The sequence below is a fragment of the Salvelinus fontinalis genome, chromosome 15, assembly GCF_029448725.1.
Source record: "Salvelinus fontinalis isolate EN_2023a chromosome 15, ASM2944872v1, whole genome shotgun sequence".
Taxonomy (NCBI): domain Eukaryota; kingdom Metazoa; phylum Chordata; class Actinopteri; order Salmoniformes; family Salmonidae; genus Salvelinus; species Salvelinus fontinalis.
Genome location: NC_074679.1, coordinates 38,233,136 through 38,253,939, shown reverse-complemented (window position 1 = coordinate 38,253,939; position 20,804 = coordinate 38,233,136). Strand labels below are relative to the sequence as shown.

Sequence of the window (20,804 nt, the reverse complement as noted above, 5' to 3'; positions counted from 1 at the left end):
TATGAAAAATACACAGCGTACAGCAAATGAAAGACAAAGATCTTGTGAATCCAGGCAATATTTCAGATTCTTTAAGTGTTTTATAGCGAAAACACAATTTAGCATTATATTAGCTTACTACAATAGCCAACCACACAGCAGCATTGATTCATGCACGTTAGCGATAGCAAATAAACCAGCAAAAGATATTACATTTTTCACTAACCTTCTCAAAACTTCATCAGATGACAGTCCTATAACATCATATTACACAATACATATATTGTTTGTTCGAAAATGTGCATATTTAGCGGCACAAATCGTGGTTATACAATGAGAATAGTAGCCAAGCTGCAAAGAAAATGTCGGGAGAAATCTTGGGAGAGGCACCTAATCTAATCAATAACTAATCATAAACTTGACTAAAAAATACAGGTTGGACAGCAAATGAAAGATACATTAGTTCTTAATGCAACCGCTGTGTTAGATTTTTAAAATTAACGTTACTACGACATACAGCGTGCGTTAAAGCGAGACTGCACTGAAATTAATGGCGGAATAGTAGGTTAACATTTTTCAACAGAACAACGAATTAACATCATAAATAGTTCTTACTTTTTGATGAGCTTCCATCAGAATCTTGGGCAAGTTGTCCATTGTCCAGAATAATTGTTGCTCCGGCTGTAGAATGTAGTCTTCAGCTTAGGAATTAGCAGCAAACATTAGCTATGTGGCCCAGACGTGTCCAACTCTTCATTACGCAGCACAAAGAAAATTCTGAAAATCGCAATATACTGATATAAAATGATATAACTCGGTTTAAAATAACTACATTATGACGTTTTTAACACCTATATCGAATAAAATCAGAGCCGGATATATCTAAGGCCTATAACGAGAGCTTTCCAGAATGCCATCCTGAGGTCTGTCTCGCGTCATGGCGAACGTTGAAAAGAGTGCACCCCACGTTCCAAGACCCTTTATATGGCCTCAGATCTGCCAAGCAACTCCATTCCAATTCTCACTGCTTGCTGACATCTAGGGGAAGGCGTATGCAGTGCATGTCGACCAATAGAATACATGCAAATTAATAAACTGACCCTGGAACAGAGTGCCCGATTTCAGATTTCTCACTTCCTGACAGGAAATTTGCTCCAACTTGAGTTCTGTTTTACTCACAGATATAATTCAAACGGTTTTAGAAACTAGAGAGTGTTTTCTATCCAATAGTAATAATACTATGCATATTGTACGAGCAAGAATTGAGTACGAGGCAGTTTAATTTGGGAACAAATTTTTACAAAGTGAATTCAGCGCCCCCATATTGACAAGACGCAACGCTGAGTACCTGGACACAGCTCTTAGCCGTGGTATATTGGCCACATGTCACAAACCCCCGAGTTGCCTTATTGCTATTATAAACTGGTTACCAACGTAATTAGAGTAGTAAAAATAATTGTTTTGTCATACCCATGGTATATGGTCTGATATACCACGGCTGTCAGCTATTAGCATTCAGGGCTCGAAGAACCCAGTTTGTAGTAAAAACTATACAGTGACTTGAAAGAAATGCCTAGCCTAATCAAAGGGGAGGAAACGTAACTTTGACTAAAGTTATATGGCCATGGGGTGTGAATTAAATGTATTGAACTTGTTAACTGATGATAACCTACTAAGCTCTTCCAAACACAGAGATCCAACTGTGTCTCCATGGGCCTGTACCACCAGCGAGTTCCGTTCGTTCAGATTTAGCTTATTAATACCCAGCTAGCACATAACGTTTTTAGAACCATATGTTTGTTAGAGCTTGGTGAGAGCTTGGTTGTCCTATGGTTAATTTGCATATAGCCTTCCCACAACTTTCTGGGAATGGTGCAGATTAGGATAGTTGCTTGGCTTTGGAGCATTCTATAAATATTTAAAGGAACTTGACAAAAAAATATATATATTTTTAAGGAACAATTTTTTGGTATTTCATTATTTTAACAGAACTTTCATAAAAGTTCAAACATGGTTACATTTATTTTCAATTTTGGTAATGTTCTGGGAATGTTCTCCAACTGGTATGATATTGGGAATGTTCGCAAATTTTTCAGATAATGTTAAGAAAACGTTCCTCTGTGGGAATCTCGATACTTCAGCATAACGTTCCGTGCAGGTTTCCTCGTGGTTCTATTGAAAGTCATGTTCTCAAACTGTTCTGAGAACTTTAATAAAACTTTTTATAAAAACTTTCATTTAGAATGTTATTAAACATATACATTCCATTCTCAGCTTCAACAAAACTATATTCTCTATCTTGTTAAGTGTGTTCAGATGTGCTGGCCACACCCACTAATTGGCCACATCCAATCTTAATGTGTGCTTGTTTCCTTTGCAATGGGATCTGTTTGAATAGAATAAAATTACCTGATTTGTATGCGTAAATAAAACATAGCATTGCTAGCTCCATCCTGGTGGCGTAGTGACCTAATTCCATTGATAGAGAACAGAAGATTACAAGGTCGAACAAATCTCACTCATGCCGTTTCACAATTTAAAAAAATGCATGTGTTTGCATGATTAATGCCTAAGGAAATTAATGTATATCTGTGCTTGGAATTCAGAAAAGTTCACCTACAATAAACTAGCAGTTGTATTAAAAGTCGTATTGAAACATTCACTGACAGTTTTAAGGAAGTTATTAAAAAAACTCTAAATAACATATCATTTCCATTCTCAGAACGTTAACAAAACCTCCCAGGAATACGTTCAAGGAATGTGAAACGTTTCAATGTGAAACCAAAAACATATGTTCCCACAACTTCCAAGGAACCAAATGTGCCAGCTGGGTATTGACCTATGAGACAAATCCTACAGTGTTCATTGCATTCAACTGATGGGCGGGAAAAACAATACAAAGGAAAACTACCACGTTGCATGGACCGAATTGCATGTTAGCTAATTGTTCATTTAAGCGGCTCGCAGAGGCTAATTATGTCGACACAGCCAAGGCCATTTGCATGATGGACTATCGCCACCTGCCTCGCCACGAGTCGGCCCGCTGCCAGGGCAAACTATATAATTACCGAACAGCAGTGGGGCAATTTTTGACTGCCGTGCCTTTTGTGTCGCATGAATCTGTCTTAATTGCATATTTCATTAGAGGTTCTAGAACAAAACCGAATGTCGAACGCCTTCCAACGTCTCAACAGGTTCTAATGCTATAGCCTATCCAACCTCACACCTCACCCCCCGGTATTTTTCATTCGGCTGCAGTTCTTTTTTTTCTTTTGGTTTGAGTTAAATAGACGTGCTTTGCCTTTCGCAGCCCCGACCCGTATAGACCTGTTGGTTAAACATATACTTAGGGGGATTATTTTTAGTCGGAACTCATCATGCTGTCACGGCATGGTAATTCTGAGGTTATTTTGGAATAAGGTCTATTGATTGGATCGCTTGTTATTTTGGCTTGTTACTGTTAGGGTAGTTATTTTAGAAACGTTTTAACTCGTTTTGTTCCCTCCGTAGGGCAATGGTTTGACTATAGGCACACTTCTCACCATCTATAGGGCCTACAGAAGACTGCATTTTGGTTATGTGATATAGGTTTCCCATAATGCCTCTCTACGAAATTAAATGACAAGGCAATTTATAAAATAGGGTATAGGGTAAAAATGTGACATTAGGGTTGGACATTACTACAACGGTAAATATCACTTTTTTTTTTTTACATATTACAATGAGACCATGTTGATAATAAAACCCGATAACGCAGTTTGCTCAATGTGTCATTGATCTCCCATAATGATTTTCTGTGGGAATTCCAGTATTTTGATATCCTAACGTCCTGATAAAGATTCTAACGGATGTTTTTGTTGTTGCTGTTCCAGGTCAATCGGAGCAACTGTCAAAACAACGTTTCTCTAACTTCAGTCAATTGTGTAAATGAGGCGCAAAATTGCCCAGCCGCATCTTTACCGTAATTGGTGTGGTTGGTTCATTATTGCTGTATTAAAGCCTAATAACGCTTGTTTTCTCTATTTGACTGTGGCAGGGGAGTGAGAGCCTCCATTTCATCTCCTCTAAATACATTTATCCAGATCAGTAAACCCGTTGTGAGAGCAGACTGAAGCTCAGTAGGTGTCTTGCAATGTCCTCGAATTAAGTTACATTATGCTAAACCTTTTTTGCCATTTGAAATATAGAAACAGCTGTTTTAGTGGGGGGATGGTGGGATTCGACAGTGAGACAGGGAAAGGAGACGATTATACGCCACTTAGAAAAGACCTCGTGTTAACACGGTTAGTAATGGCTCAGTAGCTACTAAAGGACTCCCGCTGGTACAGTAGCCTACAAGACCATGCATGGCAAAGCCCCTGTTGGAGCGGGCTGATGCAACCTCTTATTAATAAAAGCATTCCCATACCTATAGCAGACAGTTTGTACCCCACAATTAAACAAGAGCAATAACATCGACGCGCATCTATCCACCACCCCCACCCGAATATATACAACTTGAATGTGATTGAATACTCCTCAGACCCCATCATGTGAGCTTCTCCAGAAGGAGGAAGTGTGATGGGAGAGAGGCCCAGTCCCGCATGGCATGTGGCTTCTCAGCTGTCTCAGAGCAGACTTTAGGTTAGCTCAGCCGGGCTGCCGGGCCACAGAGAAATGTGGTTAATTAACGTCTGTATCAATGAAAGCCTGTGATTGAGATGCTACGCATGTCCACAGCCTCACTGACAGCCGTGCCTGCCTGACCTGGGTCTTGTTAAGTGCAGTAGTGCCTTTTTGTAAAGCGGTTTTGCAACCAACGAAAAATAAAGTCATTTTTTTTGCGAGAGCACTATTGGTGATCCATGTCAACTGAAGTAGTCCTAGTGCAACATCCTAACAATTAAAATGTTTGTTTTATACTATAATACAATTTATATAAAGGCTAATGTAGGTCTATTCGACTGATTAATTTCGAATAACATTCTCAGGAAATCGAGTGCTCATTTCCAACAATGACCCATGAAATCCGCAGAGTAACCACCCCGTGTACATCTTAATGGCCATTTGAAAATAAAAGCCAAATCATCAGTGGTATGATGCATTTTCTCACCGACACAACAAAAAATGGAGACATGACATTTCTGCAATTCATGTCTCCTCTCCCTCCGCTCCTCGCCCATTCAGAATGCTGACTGATTGCAGCTAGAGTAGACTATAGCCATTAAAATAATAATGTTCACAGAAGAAACAAAACCAAATGAAAAACGAAGGTATAAAAATGTGTCTTTTTGTTCCTTTATGAGGGAAAATACTATTCAGACGGGCTCTGAATGCGCTCCCTGCATTTCATTGCTGCAACAATTATGCTGAAAAGGTCAAGTATTATACAGCATCTTGTATTCCGCTTTGCATGACAAGACCACGTCCCAAATGGCAACCTATTCCCTATATTTCCCACTAAAAGTAGTGGACTATATAGTGAAAGGGATGCCATTTAGGATGCAACCCAAGTATTTCACTTCGCAAATGAACCTCGGGTGCCCTGTTCGCACAATGGCTTCAAGAACCAGATAAATGTAGGACAATTAAAGATTTATTTTTACCAGTTTGACAATAAGATTCACTAAAGAGGAGGTGATTGCAGTTACCGTGTAATTGTCCAATTTGTCATGCACAGCACAGTAAGGAATGCTTGCTTAGTGTGATGTTGTTAAAAAAACTCTTAGCAAGGAGGCAAAATTAAGTCGTTTTTACTAAAGTTCTTTCTTATTCAGAGTTACATTAACTGTATTGTGTCAAACTGTCTAGAAATCAGAATAGCCAACAAGCGCTATTCACATATGTGTATCAGATAGGCTTATACCTATAAAAGTGTTCACAAACCATTTTGCAGATCGATTCGAATTCGAGCTGGTAAAAAATGCATTGACCTCAAAACACAGATTTTCTAGAACCACATGAATCCTTTCGGGGGCAGTCCAACGTTTCTCTGCGCCATGCAGGCACCATGCAGACGCCTATGTATTATATAGCCTACATAAGGGTTTTAGTAGATTAAATAAGCTGCACCATCGATCAGTCACTCTTCGTGCTTTACTATAGCCCGTTGTGTTAATTCAAACATGAGTGACAGTCATTTTGAATTCTGACGCCGGGCGGTTTGGTAAACGCTCATCGCCTTGTGGATTGCAGAACCTTGGACAGCGCCAAATCGAGGCGTAGCTATTCCACCACCTACCCTGCACCTAACGTCAAAGCTTTGTGCCTGTCGGTAATAAGAAAACAAAAAATTGGGATTCTGAAAATAATCCTCAGTGATGTTGAATTCGACGTGAAATTGTTATTTGTACACATGGCTAACGACGAGTTTATGTAGGCTAAATTAGTAAAAGGCTAACGAAAATAACGAAATGTCTCGTTTTCTAAAACGAGTAAGCTTATCTTTTATGTTAAAGTTGTTTTCAATACCAGCATCATTAGGTAGGCAGCTAGCAAGACTCGTAATTGATCTCACAAATTTTCTGGTCAAATCTATCTAAAACAATTAAGGCAGACATCGTCCACGAAGTCGGCCCGCCAGTAGAGCCAGCTGTCTGCACTCATCAAGGCCCAAATCAACCCACTTGTTATTGACATCCTCCTGATTCATCTATGAGTCAGTAACATATGGAATTATTTTAAGATGGTCATACCAAGGATCATTTAGCTTTTTAACATTGAATTTGAGGACCCCTGTAGGTAGGCAATCAAATACACAGTACCAGTCAAAAGTTTGGAGACATCTACAGGGTTTTTCTTTATTTTTACTATTGTCTACATTGCATAATAATAGTGAAGACATCAAAACTATGAAATAACACATATGGAATCACGTAGTAAGCAAACAAGTGTTTAACAAATCAAAATCTATGTTATATTTGAGATTCTTCAAAGTAGCCACCCTTTGCCTTGATGACAGCTTTGCACACTCTTGGTATTCTCTCAACCAGCTTCATGATGTAGTCACCTGGAATGCATTTCAATTAACAGGTGTGCCATGTTAAAAGTTCATTAGTGGAATTTCTTTCCTTCTTATTGCGTTTGAGCCAATCAGTTGTGTTGTGACAAGGTAGGGGTGGTATACAGAAGATAGCCCTATTTGGTAAAATACCAAGTCCATATTATGGCAAGAACAGCTCAAATAAGCTAAGAGAAACAACAGTTCATCATTACTTCAAGACATGAAAGTCAGTAAATACGGAACATTTCAAGAACTTTGAAAGTTTCTTCAAGTGCAGTTGCAAAAACCATCAAGCGCTATGATGAAACTGGCTCTCATGAGGACTGCCACAGGAAAGGAAGACCCAGAGTTACCTCTGCTGCAGAGGATAAGTTCATTACAGTTACCAGCCTCAGAAATTGCAGCCCAAATAATTGCTTCACAGAGTTCAAGTAAGAGACACGTCTCAACATCAATTGTTCAGAGTTGACTGTGTGAGTCAGGCCTTCATGGTCGAATTGCTGCAAAGAAACAATTACTAAAGGACACCAATAAGAAGAAGAGACTTGCTTGGGCCAAGAAACATGAGCATTGGACATTAGACTGGTGGAAATCTGCCCTTTGATCTGATGAGTCCAAATATGCGATTTTTGGTTCCAACGGCTGTGTCTTTGTGAGACGCAGAGTAGGTGAACGGATGATCTCCACGTGTTCCCACCGTGAAGCATGGAGGAGAAGGTGTGATAGTGGTGTGGGGGTGCTTTGGTGGGGACACTGTCAGTGATTTATTTATAATTCAAGGCACACTTAACCAGCATGGCTACCACAGCATTTTGCAGTGATGCGCCATCCCATCTGGTTTGCGCTTAGTGGGACTATCATTTGTTTTTCAATAGGACAATGACCCAAAACAAACCTCCAGGCTGTGTAAGGGCTATTTGACCAAGAAGAAGCGTGATGGAGTGCCGCATCAGATGACCAGGCCTCCACAATTACCCAACCTCAACCCAATTGAGATGGTTTGGGATGAGTTGGACCACAGAGTGAAGGAAAAGCAGCCAAAAAGTTCTCAGCATATGTGGGAACACCTTCAAGACTGTTGGAAAAGCCTTCCAGGTGAAGCTGATTAAGAGAATGCCAAGTGCTGTCATCAAGGCAAAGGGTGGCTACTTTGAAAAATCTAAAATCTAAAATATATTTTGATTTGTTTAACACTTTTTTGGTTACAACATGATTCCATATGTGTTATTTCATAGTTTTGATATCTTCACTATTATTCTACAATGTAGAAAATTGTAAAAAAAAAAAAAAAAAAAAAAAAAACCCTGGAATGAGTAGGTGTGCCCAAACTTTCGACTTGACCTGTATTTATAAAACATTATTTGATAAAACATTGAATTTGGCCTTACTGATATTATGATATTACCCCTTAGAAACGCATTGAATAAATGATTTATACAGTACACAGAAAAACAGATAGCCCAAAAATAAATCAAAAGGAAGTATGTTCTGAAGTGGTTGTCCTATATCTGTGAGATACAAAAAAGCGCAGGGAATTTTTTTATGTCAAAATTATCTGTATAGCTTTGACATGGAAATGTCCCATTCACTTCCATTCATTTTTCAGCCCGGTACCTGGTTACCTTCAGAGGAGTCCCATGACGCGCGTAGGGGTCGTAGAGTAAAACGGAGAACACCATCATTTGTAGGCCAAACCATTCGAATGCTACAGACGTTTTCGCGAGAAGACCGATTATAGGGATATCTCCCGTTCTGACAAACAGTATCTCTGCCACCTTCCACCGCAGATCAATCTTAATTTTTTTATGGGGATTGTTGTATTATGCTAATTAGACTCTAGGGGATATTATTAAAATATATCTGAAGTCAAAGGTGTAAAAATATCGAGCTTTAGGCCAAACGGGAGACACTTTCCAGAACATGTTGGCTTGTTTTGCATGGCAGTTTGTTCAATGCTCTGTTTACTTATTGCAAATATTTCCCTGATTGTAAATGCATGTGAAAATCAACGCTACCTCCAAAGAAAATGCCATATGGTCAAAAATTGTAACTCTTGACATAATTATCAATTGAGGAGCAGAACGTTGATGCGTTTAAGACAATTGTGGTTTTCCATTCAGAATTGGACCCCCCTTGATTAACATTGGATTCATTTATCACAGGCCTAGAACTTCATCTGAAGTTAACAATTCTACCTCTTGTTCCTCAACTAAAATATCCTCAACTAAGGTGGTCTAATGGCTATAGTGCACTGATAGTCTCGAAATAATGAGGGTATATACCACACAGGTTCCATAGGCTGTCCTAAATATATTTTTGCATTTTAAATGACAGCAAATAAGGGAAACAAACGCGCAACTCAAATATGATTGCCTTGAGATTAGGAACTCATTGCTTTTGGGTTGGTGGAGACTTGGGGAGTATAAAGCAAGGAGGACTTGCCGGAGTTGTACAATGTGTCTGTCTGAAGACAAGTCTTAAAGAGAGCAATGAGAGCACACACGCTTCCAACAAGTCATTCTGAACAGCTACAAGCTCAACAAAAAAGACCACACACCGCGCGCCACAGACATGGTAATAATGTAAGCTTGAGCCTCTCAGAGCTCATCCTGAACAAAACCACACCAACAAATACTTACGCTGTTCTGTTCTATCTGACGCTGCAAAGGGGGTCGTTTGAAAATGCCTCGAATTCTCACTGAATTAAAGTGTTAGGGAAATGGTTGGACTTTAGGACTATAGTACCAGATCCCAATAAAAATAGATATTGAGTTAGCAGACAGAGGACTGAATCTCTTTGGAAGTTGAGAAAGCTATGGACACTTGGGGATTTCTCTCTTATAATAGAGCTATAGTCATAATTCCATGTAAGTATGTGTGAAATATTCAGACTCATTTCCAATCCACGAGCGGCGTTAATGGGGTCAACTCATGTGCTCCTGTGTATATCAAATAGCCTAATCATGTATTGAAATGGACAAAGAATTGGAATGTGTTAACTCAACACAATGAAAACGAATAAAGTATTGATACAATGTTAATTAGCCTATATCATACTGGTGGTAGATGGGTCGATTAAACAAGCAAACTACACCAGTTTACAGACAACGGAGATCTCCTTTTACGCCTTTTACGCATGTCGCTATAGAACGAATATAGGACAGACGTCTTATACGGTTGATATTTTCCTGGCAGGCATATATAGACTGCCACACAGACGGGATGTAAATGCTTAGGCAAAAGGGAAGAACAATGCTGAGGGTTAGAGGTTGCCGTATATCATATCAAACATCAAATAGGACTACCACAGAGCAAATAGGCTCTATGCCCAGAATGCTAAAGGCTTGTGAAATATAGTTTATATGGAAAATAATCGACGAAAAGCCCTATTGGTTGAATGATCCACTTTAAGTGAAAAGTAGAGCGCCATTACAATCAGTGCCTCGTTAAAATCCTTGCACTGCTGCGCTTTGACGCAGGGTTACGACAGACGTCTGGTGCTCTGTTAATTCCGTTGACTGTTCCTGACATTCGATTAGTAGCCTATATTTCATTTAAATGTTAGTCTATTCGTGAAGTCCTAAAATCAAAAAACAAAAACAACGCGTATTCTAAACAATATTTAGCGAGATAAAGTGAACCGTGTAATGCCACTGGGCACACACTGGTTGAATCAACGTTGTTTCCACGTAATTTCGATGAAATTACGTGGAATAGACGTTGAATTGACGTATGTGCCAGTGGGATGAGACGTCTGTAACTGAGCCGATAGATGTACCAGCGACTTGTTTTACAGACAGGGCAACCTCATTGCGCCTGTGCCATTATGGTGCAGCCGATGTAATGGGAAGCTGGGTACGCTAGGCTATTCACCTTGTGTCGAAGAAAGCTCTTGCTCAAAAACCCCATTGCGACCAAAGGCGTGCTTCCAATAATGGCTTGTCATAGCCCAACGCTGCAACGTAGCCAGGACCGGGCAAGCGCATGCACAACCACCTGTGTCATTAGTCTTATCAAAATCAATAAGCTATATTGAACCTAGGTTAATAATCCCTTTAGGTCAAATGCACAGTATTGAAACTAGCATTGCACTAAATTTGAAGTGTTTACCATTGGTTGGCATGAGTCTGAAACGCTGATGACGTAGGATGTTTGCTTGTTTGAAGTGTAACTCTTGTGAGAGCTCATTAAAACACAATAATCGAGTTTACAACTATACTTTTCTCCACTTGACAGAAGTGTTTGATGAGAGTATTATATTGTTCTTCATATGTTGGCACAATCTGCTGCTTTGAATCAGCCTTTTGATAATTGGTAAAAGACGAGCTCATGATTTCTGTCAAGTGTCTCAAGTTTACGTATAAATATTCTAAAGATCATAACGCAAATATCCTGTCATAATGCATTAAATAAAGAGAATATATGGTAACCGTGGGCGTCGTATAGCATACTGAAATATTTATTTAGGGGCCCAGTGCGGTTAAGACTAAAGTATTTTGCGAAAGCACTTTGGGTCGTTGTTCAATCGCTTAGCATTTGCAGGGGGGAGCACGTATTGGCTATTTTGACATAGCCTTATCAAACAAGTAATTATATAATAGCCTTATCATAAAGACTACAAAATACTTGCAATTCCCATAATATCACAGTAAGAAATCATATTAATATTAATAATAGTAATAATCTATACCAATATCATATCATACTATTAGTTGCAGGAAGTATGTTACATCAAGGTAATTAACAGCTAAATTACAAGAGAACACACAGCTAGTCCTTCTACACGATGGACCTATGGGTCCGTCTCACACAATTCATTTGAAATGTACCATTTATATTCTGGAGTATGTTAAAAACCTTTTCGAATCAATTAAGAACCGCAAAATCTCTGCCCCACGGCATGCAAATGATATGACTCGCTAGAGCCAAACGCATGAACATACTCAGTCAAAATAATATCCTATTTGATAGGTCTAGATTTAAGTCTCCATCCCTGTGCAAGGCTGGTCATTTCATATAGTTAGACTCGGGTCACTCTTCTACAACATGTTAACATTGAAGTTTGCAACAAAACAAAAAAAATGCTGATAAAGAGATTTTAAAAGAACCTACTGGGCACAAAACATCTAGTTTTGATTTACATTTGGTTGAGTTGTCAACAAACGTGAATTCAACGTGAAATCAACAACAAACGAACCATGTCATTGGATTTTGGTTCAAAGTTGGGTGAAAAAAATACGAAATTCCCTTAAGTTGGTGACTTTTGGCAAATCCACGTTTTCCACGTTGTTTCAAGTCATCACATTTTTATTTTTTTTATTTTTTAAATGATGTGGAAGCAACGTTGATTGAACCAGTTTTTGCACAGTGGGAAATAGTGACCAAGACCTACGTGCTGTAGATTTAGAATAATTCAATAAAATAGCTAGGCTATCAAAAGTTTTTGGTGCAAAGCCTATAGGTTAAAAGCGACTTATCAATAGGCCTACCACGTAAAGAGTGGCCATGGACACGCTATTTTCCTTTCAATTCCAGTTGACTGATTGATTATTGATAAACGTACGCCTACCTCTGATAAGAAGCGAAGAGATTTGTCTTGCGAAGTTATTTGAGAAGAATACAGTTGTTTGGGCAGGGATTTGAACGATAAGACTTCCTTTCAGCCAACGCGTGTTTGATCCCCACTGTTAAAAAGAACGCCTCCGGGCCTCACCTAACTGACTCACCCAAACCAGAAACACACAGGCGCGCAGCCGAGAATACAAGAAAGTTAGAACCAAAGGGCCGCCGATAGCATACAATGACCTGGCCTGGGTTTACTCAGCGTTATCCAAGTGAGATACTGTGTACACAATTACCCATTAGCTTAATATACGATTTGTGAAGAGCCGCGGTTTGTAGGAACGGTCACAGAGATCCATTAACCATATTACTCACAGTCGTTGATTGTAGCTATAATAAACGTGACGGGAGAAAAAAAACGTGGAATTGGGGTCGAGCTCTTACACGCAAAAGTTAGCATTAGGCTAATAGCAATGTAGGCTAGGCTACCAAGCAAGCATATTGTAACAGCAATTTGGATTACACCTAGTCAAGGAACAGGTTTTTCATTAGTCATGCATTGCTTATAAGCCGATTTTGTGGGCAGTTAACATAGGCTATTCTAATAAAACAGCAAAATAATGTCGGTATAAATTGAGGCGTACTGAATTGACAAGCTAAAGTGGGTTATAGACACTATTTTGGGGCAGCCAGTAGCCTATTGTTTAGAGCGTTGGGCCTGTAACCGAAAGGTTGCTGGATCGAATCCCAGAGCTGTCAAGGTAAAAATCTGTCGTTCTGCCCCTGAACAAGGCAGTTAACCCACTGTTCCTCGGTAGACCGTCATTGTAAATAAGAATTTGTTTTTAACTGACTTGCCTAGATAAATAAAGGTTACATTTAAAAATGTAAAATAATCACATAGTAATAATAGTAATAATAGAAGATGATGTTGTTAATAAACCTATGTCATTTTCTGTAAACAAATTGTCAAGGTTTCTCGTAGGCCTATATCTTCTTCTCTGAAACAGTATACAAATCAATTTCAATAAATGGATCTGAATTATTTTATTTCCATAATTTATTAATAGGATTGTTTGGCTGTATTTAAGTAAAATATCTATATAAGTTACAAGTAAATAAAACGTACAAATACCGATAGAACTAAAAGAACCAGAAACAAACCATCAAAAGCATAAAAACTTTGTACAACAGATTGCTAAAAACTAGGCTATATGTTCAATTCAAAACTCTTACAGAAATATACAAGCTACGTTTGACATGAAATCTATTATAAACCAGAGCCTTCTGTGACAAAAGTTGAAAAGCACCCACAGTTTTTCTATTGAGACCTTAGCCCAATGACCTACACACAGGAGAAGGCCTACCTCTTGACGTAACCCTTTTATACCTTCTCAGTATAATTTACATAAATAAAAATCCACCTTCAAGGCGAGGCTTGAAATCGCATGTACTCAACACTTCGTCTTTCAAGTTTCTTTCTTCCCCTCCTACTGTCCGCGTCCAACATGGCTTTACAAAAGAGTAAATAACATTTTAGAAGAGCGTCAACCAAATGCACCAAGCGGTGTTGATGAAAATGTATACAAAGTAACCGAGTTTGTTTGTTTGTCTGTTGAGGGACTTTTTTTTAGCAAAAGCTTTGACAACAGTGTTGTTTGTTTGTGATCATAGTTTGTCTTGCTGTCACCATGTCCTGCCATATAAGAGAGCAGAGCACTGCAGGGCTGTCCCGTACTCGGCGCTGGATGAGTTCAGGTGAGAGAGACTAGCTACCTGGGTCTGGAGAGACGGCGGGCTGGCCGAATGATGTGCTAGGTCTGGAGAGTGATCTGCGCTAACCACCTGCTGGCCTTGGTGCTGGCCTAGGCCTGAACCATTACTGGACATGATCATAACATTGGCCCCTTGCTGGTGGTGTGTCTGGATAGTAGTGGTTGGAGTGTGGGCACTGCCTTGGCATGGCTTGCCGTCCTTCACCAACACCGGCACGGCCACCCGCCGAGGGGACTGCTGCTGACAGGAACTAGTATCCTGTTGCATCTGCTGCTGCGACACTTTGTCCTTAGCTTGCCTCTTCATCTTATACCGGTGGTTCTGGAACCAGATTTTGACCTGGGTCGGGGTGAGGTGGATCATGCTCGCCAGGTGCTCTCTCTCGGGCGCCGAGAGATACTTCTGCTGTTTGAATCGCCGCTCGAGCTCGTAGACCTGAGCCTGAGAGAAGAGCACGCGTCTCTTCCTTCTCGGGGTGCTTGACAGCGGGCCCATGCCTTTGCCCACATCCGCGAGGGAGCCGAGGCTGCCCATACTGCCCATGTTCATGCCCGAGGAAGAGCCCATGAAGCGGGAGACTGAAAGCAGAAATAGGCCAGTGAGATGATGATGATTATGATAACAATAATAATAATAATGCTATTATTATAACGCTTCAATACCTTTAACCATCAAATAATACACAATGGGAATGAATTGAATTGAAAACGTGTAGGAATATGACCCTTCGGTAAAAACTGATGCTAATATGTTCATGTCACTCACAGGTCTGTCTCCTAATGGACAAATGACCTAACCATAATTAGTAGCCTATTTTAACGGAATTATATCGTTTATATGTTTAGTGCAATCAGATGAATAATAGGCTAATAACTCATTCGATACACCCCCAAATGACAGGTGCATGAAACTTCTGTAGGCTACTCAAAATAGAGCAGAAACCAGCAACAGGTGTCTGTGTTATATCTAAACAGACCTGAGTGACAATAATCTTAAATCAAATAGACTATTAGAAGCATCAATCTTGACCGCGGGAGCCCAAATGTATCATAAACTAAAAAGTGAAGGACATTTTCAAGGTGATGTCAGCTTTCTTTGAAACATGTTCCTATATCCATGGTAAACATGATATTGGTAGACTGGCAAAAGGGTACAGAGTGGGTCACTAAATTGGGTGATTAACAATGAATATACCTAACACTCCCTCTTAGTGACACAATAGCCTGTCAGTATCGATGCAAAAACTGCAAACAACAACAAAGAGGTTCAGTCATTTCTATCGCTAATTTCAGTGCAGACCGGAGCATAGGGCTCTAGTGTAGACTAGCGCGCGTAATAAAAAGCTATACCCTCAGCTGTTCGGCTTCATGCAGACTAAAGGTGTACTTACTCGTGGAGAATCGCGGGTCTGTGTTGGCTCCGTACCAGCCGGTGGCAGTGGCGCTGCCTCTCATACCGTCCTGGTAGGGCGGCAGGTCGCTCATGTTGCCTAGGTTGCCGTTACAGTAGCCCCCCATCGCGGTGTGTGACAGCTGGGACACCCCTGCCGCCGTCATGTGGTACGCTGCGGACACAGTCCCGTTATGGCCCATGTGGTGCTGCTGCATCGCCGCCTGAGACACCTGCGGTTGCCGGTAAGACGCGAGAGGTGCCCCTAAGTTGTTATTCTCCATACTTACTTTCTTGTAGCTCTCCTCAAGAGGACTCAAGATATCGGAAACAGAAAAAGGAGTCGTATGCTTAGGGCTCATCGACATTGTTCTGGGGCTGGTGGAGAGGGGAGAAATTAGAAGGCTAGGCAATCTCTCCTTCTGTTTTTTTGGGGGACCAAAGCCCCTCTCTCTCTCTCTTTGGTTCCTGTTGACTCAACGTCGATCCTTGCTAGATGAACACGTAGGTAGGAGAGTCGACTGAAGTCCGCCTTAATTGCATTGAGTGGGAGCTGAGCTGGGCTGAGCTTGGTGCTGCTGGCTTTCGTTTGTTTTAGCAGGGTGCCAGGTTTAAGTCTAGCATCAGAGGCGGGGCATCACCAACTAGGGCAACAATACAAAGCAGCTCTATCCTCCTCTCCTTTCAACCTCGTTGCACCCAAAGGCATAATTTGACTTACATGTTGGCCAAGCTACAGCATGCGCTCTGCAGCTTCCCTCCTACAAATCCATAAACCAAAGTGCACGCACATTGGCTACCTGTGTATTATAGGCTATTGATAGTAGGTAGGCTACTTTTAGTAGCAGTAGGTAGGTGGGTTTGTTGTGTTGTGGTTGACAAACATGCAGAAGTATAATGATAGCAGTGGGCACAAGCACCACAATGCACTTTATTAACTGTAGTGATGTTTACGAGGACCTCTTGATGAAAAGGGGCCTAGACGGACTTGAGAGTCTCATAGCTGGGGAACCCACCCCGGTCACTTCCCAAATGGCACACTATTCTCTATTTAGTGCACTTTTTTAACCACGTTTCACTGCTGATGGTCAATAGTGCACGATAGGGAATATAGGGCGCCATTTAGGACACAAAGCTCTGTACTCTGAGAAAAGCTTGAGTTGAACTAGTGACTTTTAATGGGCGTGAGAGGCTTCTGGTTGATTGCAGACGTGTTTGCAGTATGCTCGCATCTTACTCAAACACGCAAACGTGCACTTGCTCTCTGCTACAAGGGAGGAAAATTGACGGATAAGTAAACAAATACACATCCGCGTGTTAAGTGGCAGCGCGTGAATGATTAACCCCTTCTCTATTTGTTATCATTAGTTGGGCGCGAGGAGAGAGAGCAGCGTGTCGCCCCAAATCCGGATGCTCCCGCTCGTCTCGTCGTCTCGGATCAGAAAGCTATGCAGCCAGTCAAAAGAAAATGCGTTTCAGGAGAGGCTCTCTTGTAAAGTTAACGGCGCTCAAGTACCTGTACTCTCCTTCTGCAGCAGTAGGCAGGCAGAGAGAACCACGTCACACGCCAGGTAGCACTCCTCAATGAGCCGCCTCTCGCCCCGATGCTCAAGGAGCCATAATGGCCTAACTCAATCAGGTTTCACTGCTCATGGATACGTAAAAGTCAAATGTGCTTAGTTTCCCCTTCACCTTTCCAACGAAAAATGATACTACAGGGAAAGGCCGCAGTCCTGGCATGACCATAGAATTCGATTTTTCCTAAACGATTTTCATGTCAAAGGAAGGAATATTTGGTGTAGTTCGAGTTACACGCGCTATAACCAAAGGACAGCGTTTTGTTCACTTTATTCAAGGAGCATGACAAAAATGTTATATCAAAATAAATTGAAGGAAGTAGGATCATTGTAGCCTATAACTTTCCATTATTGAGGACGTTGTACATTGATGTGGGTGGAATACAATAACAACAACAATAATAATAATAATAACAACATGTTTAATCAATCTGTCTGCATGAATTAACTGTTGATTATTGTTTTGTTATTTTACACATAAAAAAAAAAACTATTTCCGTTGTTATTGTAAGTAGCCTAAAGCATCTGATTTTGGTTGTTGTTTTATTCCGTTATTAAGATGCCTTTTTCATTTGGCTACGATGACCAAATTATGCCCCTTGCATGAATTTCTTATCTCTCATTTGCGTTGTCATAAACATTGTCTTTATACATGCTTTGTTTTTATTATTTCTGTAAGGAAAAACAAAAACAAAAGTAAAGCATCTAAAAGTATACAGAAAGGTAGTAGAGACACTTTTATACCTTGACACCCCACAAAATACACAACTCACCCAACTCACCCAATATTAATCAGATTTCATAATAATAACTATTATAACTGTTCATTATTATGATTGTTGTGAAATTAAACTATGTGAACAACAATAGTCCTGGTAATAGAAACAGCAATCAACAACAACAACAATAATAATAATACTACACATACGGTTATCATTATTACTGGGCTACTAATAATAACGTAATTATTACTGTAACAGGGTTTTCGTTGATAGCATCATCTCCAATAGGCTTTTCAAAATACATTGGTATGACAGTCAGAGGGCATATCCTCGTATCGCCTCAGCTTAAGCCTGCATGCTGTTGTGGAAATGAATTGGAATAGGATATAGTATAATGGCCTAAGATATGTTGGATGGATTTATACATTTCGGAGTGCAAAGGAAGAAATCTAATTTTGCTATTTACCTGATAAAAAAAATGTCATTTCCAAGATATTCAGGAAATTACAGATGGAAATAGTTTGGTAATGTGCAGTCCTGCTTTCAATGTTTTATCCTTACTGCAGTGCACGCTGGAGATAACTATATAGGTTTATAAACGAGAAGAAAACATGCATTGACGTGATGTCGAATAAAACAAATCGAGGAATTTAGGAAAGCAGAACAAACAGTCCCCGTGTTGATAAGCCTTTCTCGTTTGGATGTCGAGGTCCTGGACATACATTGGATCGAAGAAAGACAGCAAGACAGCGCCTTCTGGTGGCTATGATGTGAAATACATATTGCATAGATGTCTAGTATCGGCGGTTTTCATCGTGCCAACTTTAGACAGTTTAGTCTCGTTAATCACAAGTTTGACAAACCTGCCGTGGTCTCATCTATTTCAAACAAACCAGAGTGATAAGACGCATGGTGTCACTTCTGGTTGCATTAAACCATCACACATACTGTCAAATTGCAATAATATTATATCACAATAACACATGTGCCCGATAGAGGAAACAAGGGTGAATATTTTGCTTATACCTCTTTGTTTGCTGACTCCAAGCTATGAGCATAATCGTGCGTAATACCGCTTTTACGCGTAAATCGCTCATTGATATTTATCCGTAAAAAAAGGATCAGGATTCTACCCAAAGTGAACCACAGCAACACAAAACAGTTTCCACGAAAATGGGTTCCATAACCAATCTACATTATTATTCATCCCAATATCAACCTCTTCTCAATGGCACTATAAATCACAACATGCAAACATTTGCATACATTGCCATAGCTGAGTTATTCACCATTATTACTGAATTGATGTCAAGGAGAAGTGCATTTTAAAAGGAACAATATAATCGCATATCCCTAGATGCTCTCAATAAATAATTTCTCGACGACAGGTGAGCGCACCTTACAGTGATAATTCAGCTGTTCCACATAGGAGGCCTACATGCAATTACGGGCAATTAGCATCATAACACGTTTCCTCTGGGATATATGCCTTCCTTAATTGCTGAATTTCAAAAGGATTTCTCAATTATCTAAATCAGGACCTCTTTTCTGTTCTGGAACACGGCTATTATGGTCAATTAACATTCATTAGTCAAAATGCTCGCGCTAATTTCTCTGGAATAATGAGGAGACTTTGAAGTGGCGCGTGGAGGGGGCACCGAATCTTTGTTCCTGGTTCATATTGTTATTTGGGCACTGATCGTTCATGCGGCGTCATACTACTACTGAAAAATACTATCAAGAAAGGACTTAGACCTTTTCTCACTTGGGCACAATTTCGTACTCCACCCACTCTCCTCCGTGACCCTGAAACGAGGTCGAGGAGATGTCAATTCGTTAGTAGGCGAATGGAATAGAGAATCTCAATGACCTTTTATCAATTAGATTTGCTCACATCCTGCGTCCTCTCTTACGTCCTTATGAAAAGGGTGCAAGTTAATAGAGGAGAGTTGGCGAGGAGAGCGAACATGGATGGAAATGCGCTCGCTTGAAATGAGACGGTCCTTCTCCACTCGTGCGTCATTAGGCAAACTACGTTTACAGGGGTGGATCCCAAAAATAAATGTGTAAAGTGCAACAAAAATGACCAGAGGGGATATGACCCCCCCCCCCCCCCCCCCCTTACATACTAAAATGTCAATTTTGCCCCCCCACACTTTTATCATTGCACTGTGATACAATAAGGGTCATCGGTGTGCTTTTGGACCATGCACATCAATTCCACATTACATACACCACCAGTAGTAGTCTACATTTACCATTAATTCCCATATTTTCTAATCTACAATGTTTGTGTGGTTATAGTAATGTTCTGTTCTGTTAATGCAGTCAATATATTAGTATTACAGTCTTACCATTGTCGGGGGAGGACAAGTTGTTTGCAGAGCGCACAACCTATGCTACACTTGTGAGAAACAAGTTTTTGTTCATTTCATTCCATTTTGTCAATTTATTACTCGTCTTTTGTTTGCAATGCTCCTGTCAATTTTGAGTAAGGATGCACACCTGACTACACAGGGCGAAAAAATGATTGAACAAAAATCTGATTTTATTGGTCACATACACGTGTTTAGCAGATGTTATTGCTGGTGTAGCGAAATGCTTGTTTAAAAAAAAGTTATTCCCGGCTGTATGTAATAACACAAAAACATTTATGGTCTTATAATGTAAGAAAGGACACATAAAAAACTCCAAAATACTGCAAAGTTGCCTAGGGGCTAGAAGGAAGGCCTGCGTGCAATTGTAGGCCTGTAAATGTGTCCATTTGGGGATGTCTGATAGTATTTCTGATTGTCTTAACTCACCACCGCTAATGAG

At 40.2% G+C, this 20,804-nt stretch overlaps 1 protein-coding gene across 1 annotated transcript; it reads right to left on the bottom strand.

Annotated features, from left to right (window-relative positions):
- Window positions 1-13,555: 13,555 nt before the first annotated feature.
- nkx2.1 (NK2 homeobox 1) lies at window positions 13,556-16,403 on the bottom strand. The gene is made up of 2 exons (XM_055863675.1): window positions 15,690-16,403; window positions 13,556-14,877 (listed from the first exon to the last, which is right to left on the bottom strand). Exons 1-2 carry the CDS (start codon window positions 16,054-16,056, stop codon window positions 14,210-14,212), a joined length of 1,035 nt encoding a protein of 344 aa, XP_055719650.1. The 5' UTR covers window positions 16,057-16,403; the 3' UTR covers window positions 13,556-14,209.
- Between the last annotated feature and the right edge of the window lie 4,401 nt (window positions 16,404-20,804).

Coding starts and splice junctions, on each gene's coding strand:
- nkx2.1 (XM_055863675.1), bottom strand. CDS start 16,056: ATGTCGATGAGCCCTAAGCATACGACTCCTTTTTCTGTTTCCGATATC. Junction 14,878..15,689: donor AGACCCGCGATTCTCCACGA/GTAAGTACACCT, acceptor TTCTGCTTTCAG/TCTCCCGCTTCATGGGCTCT.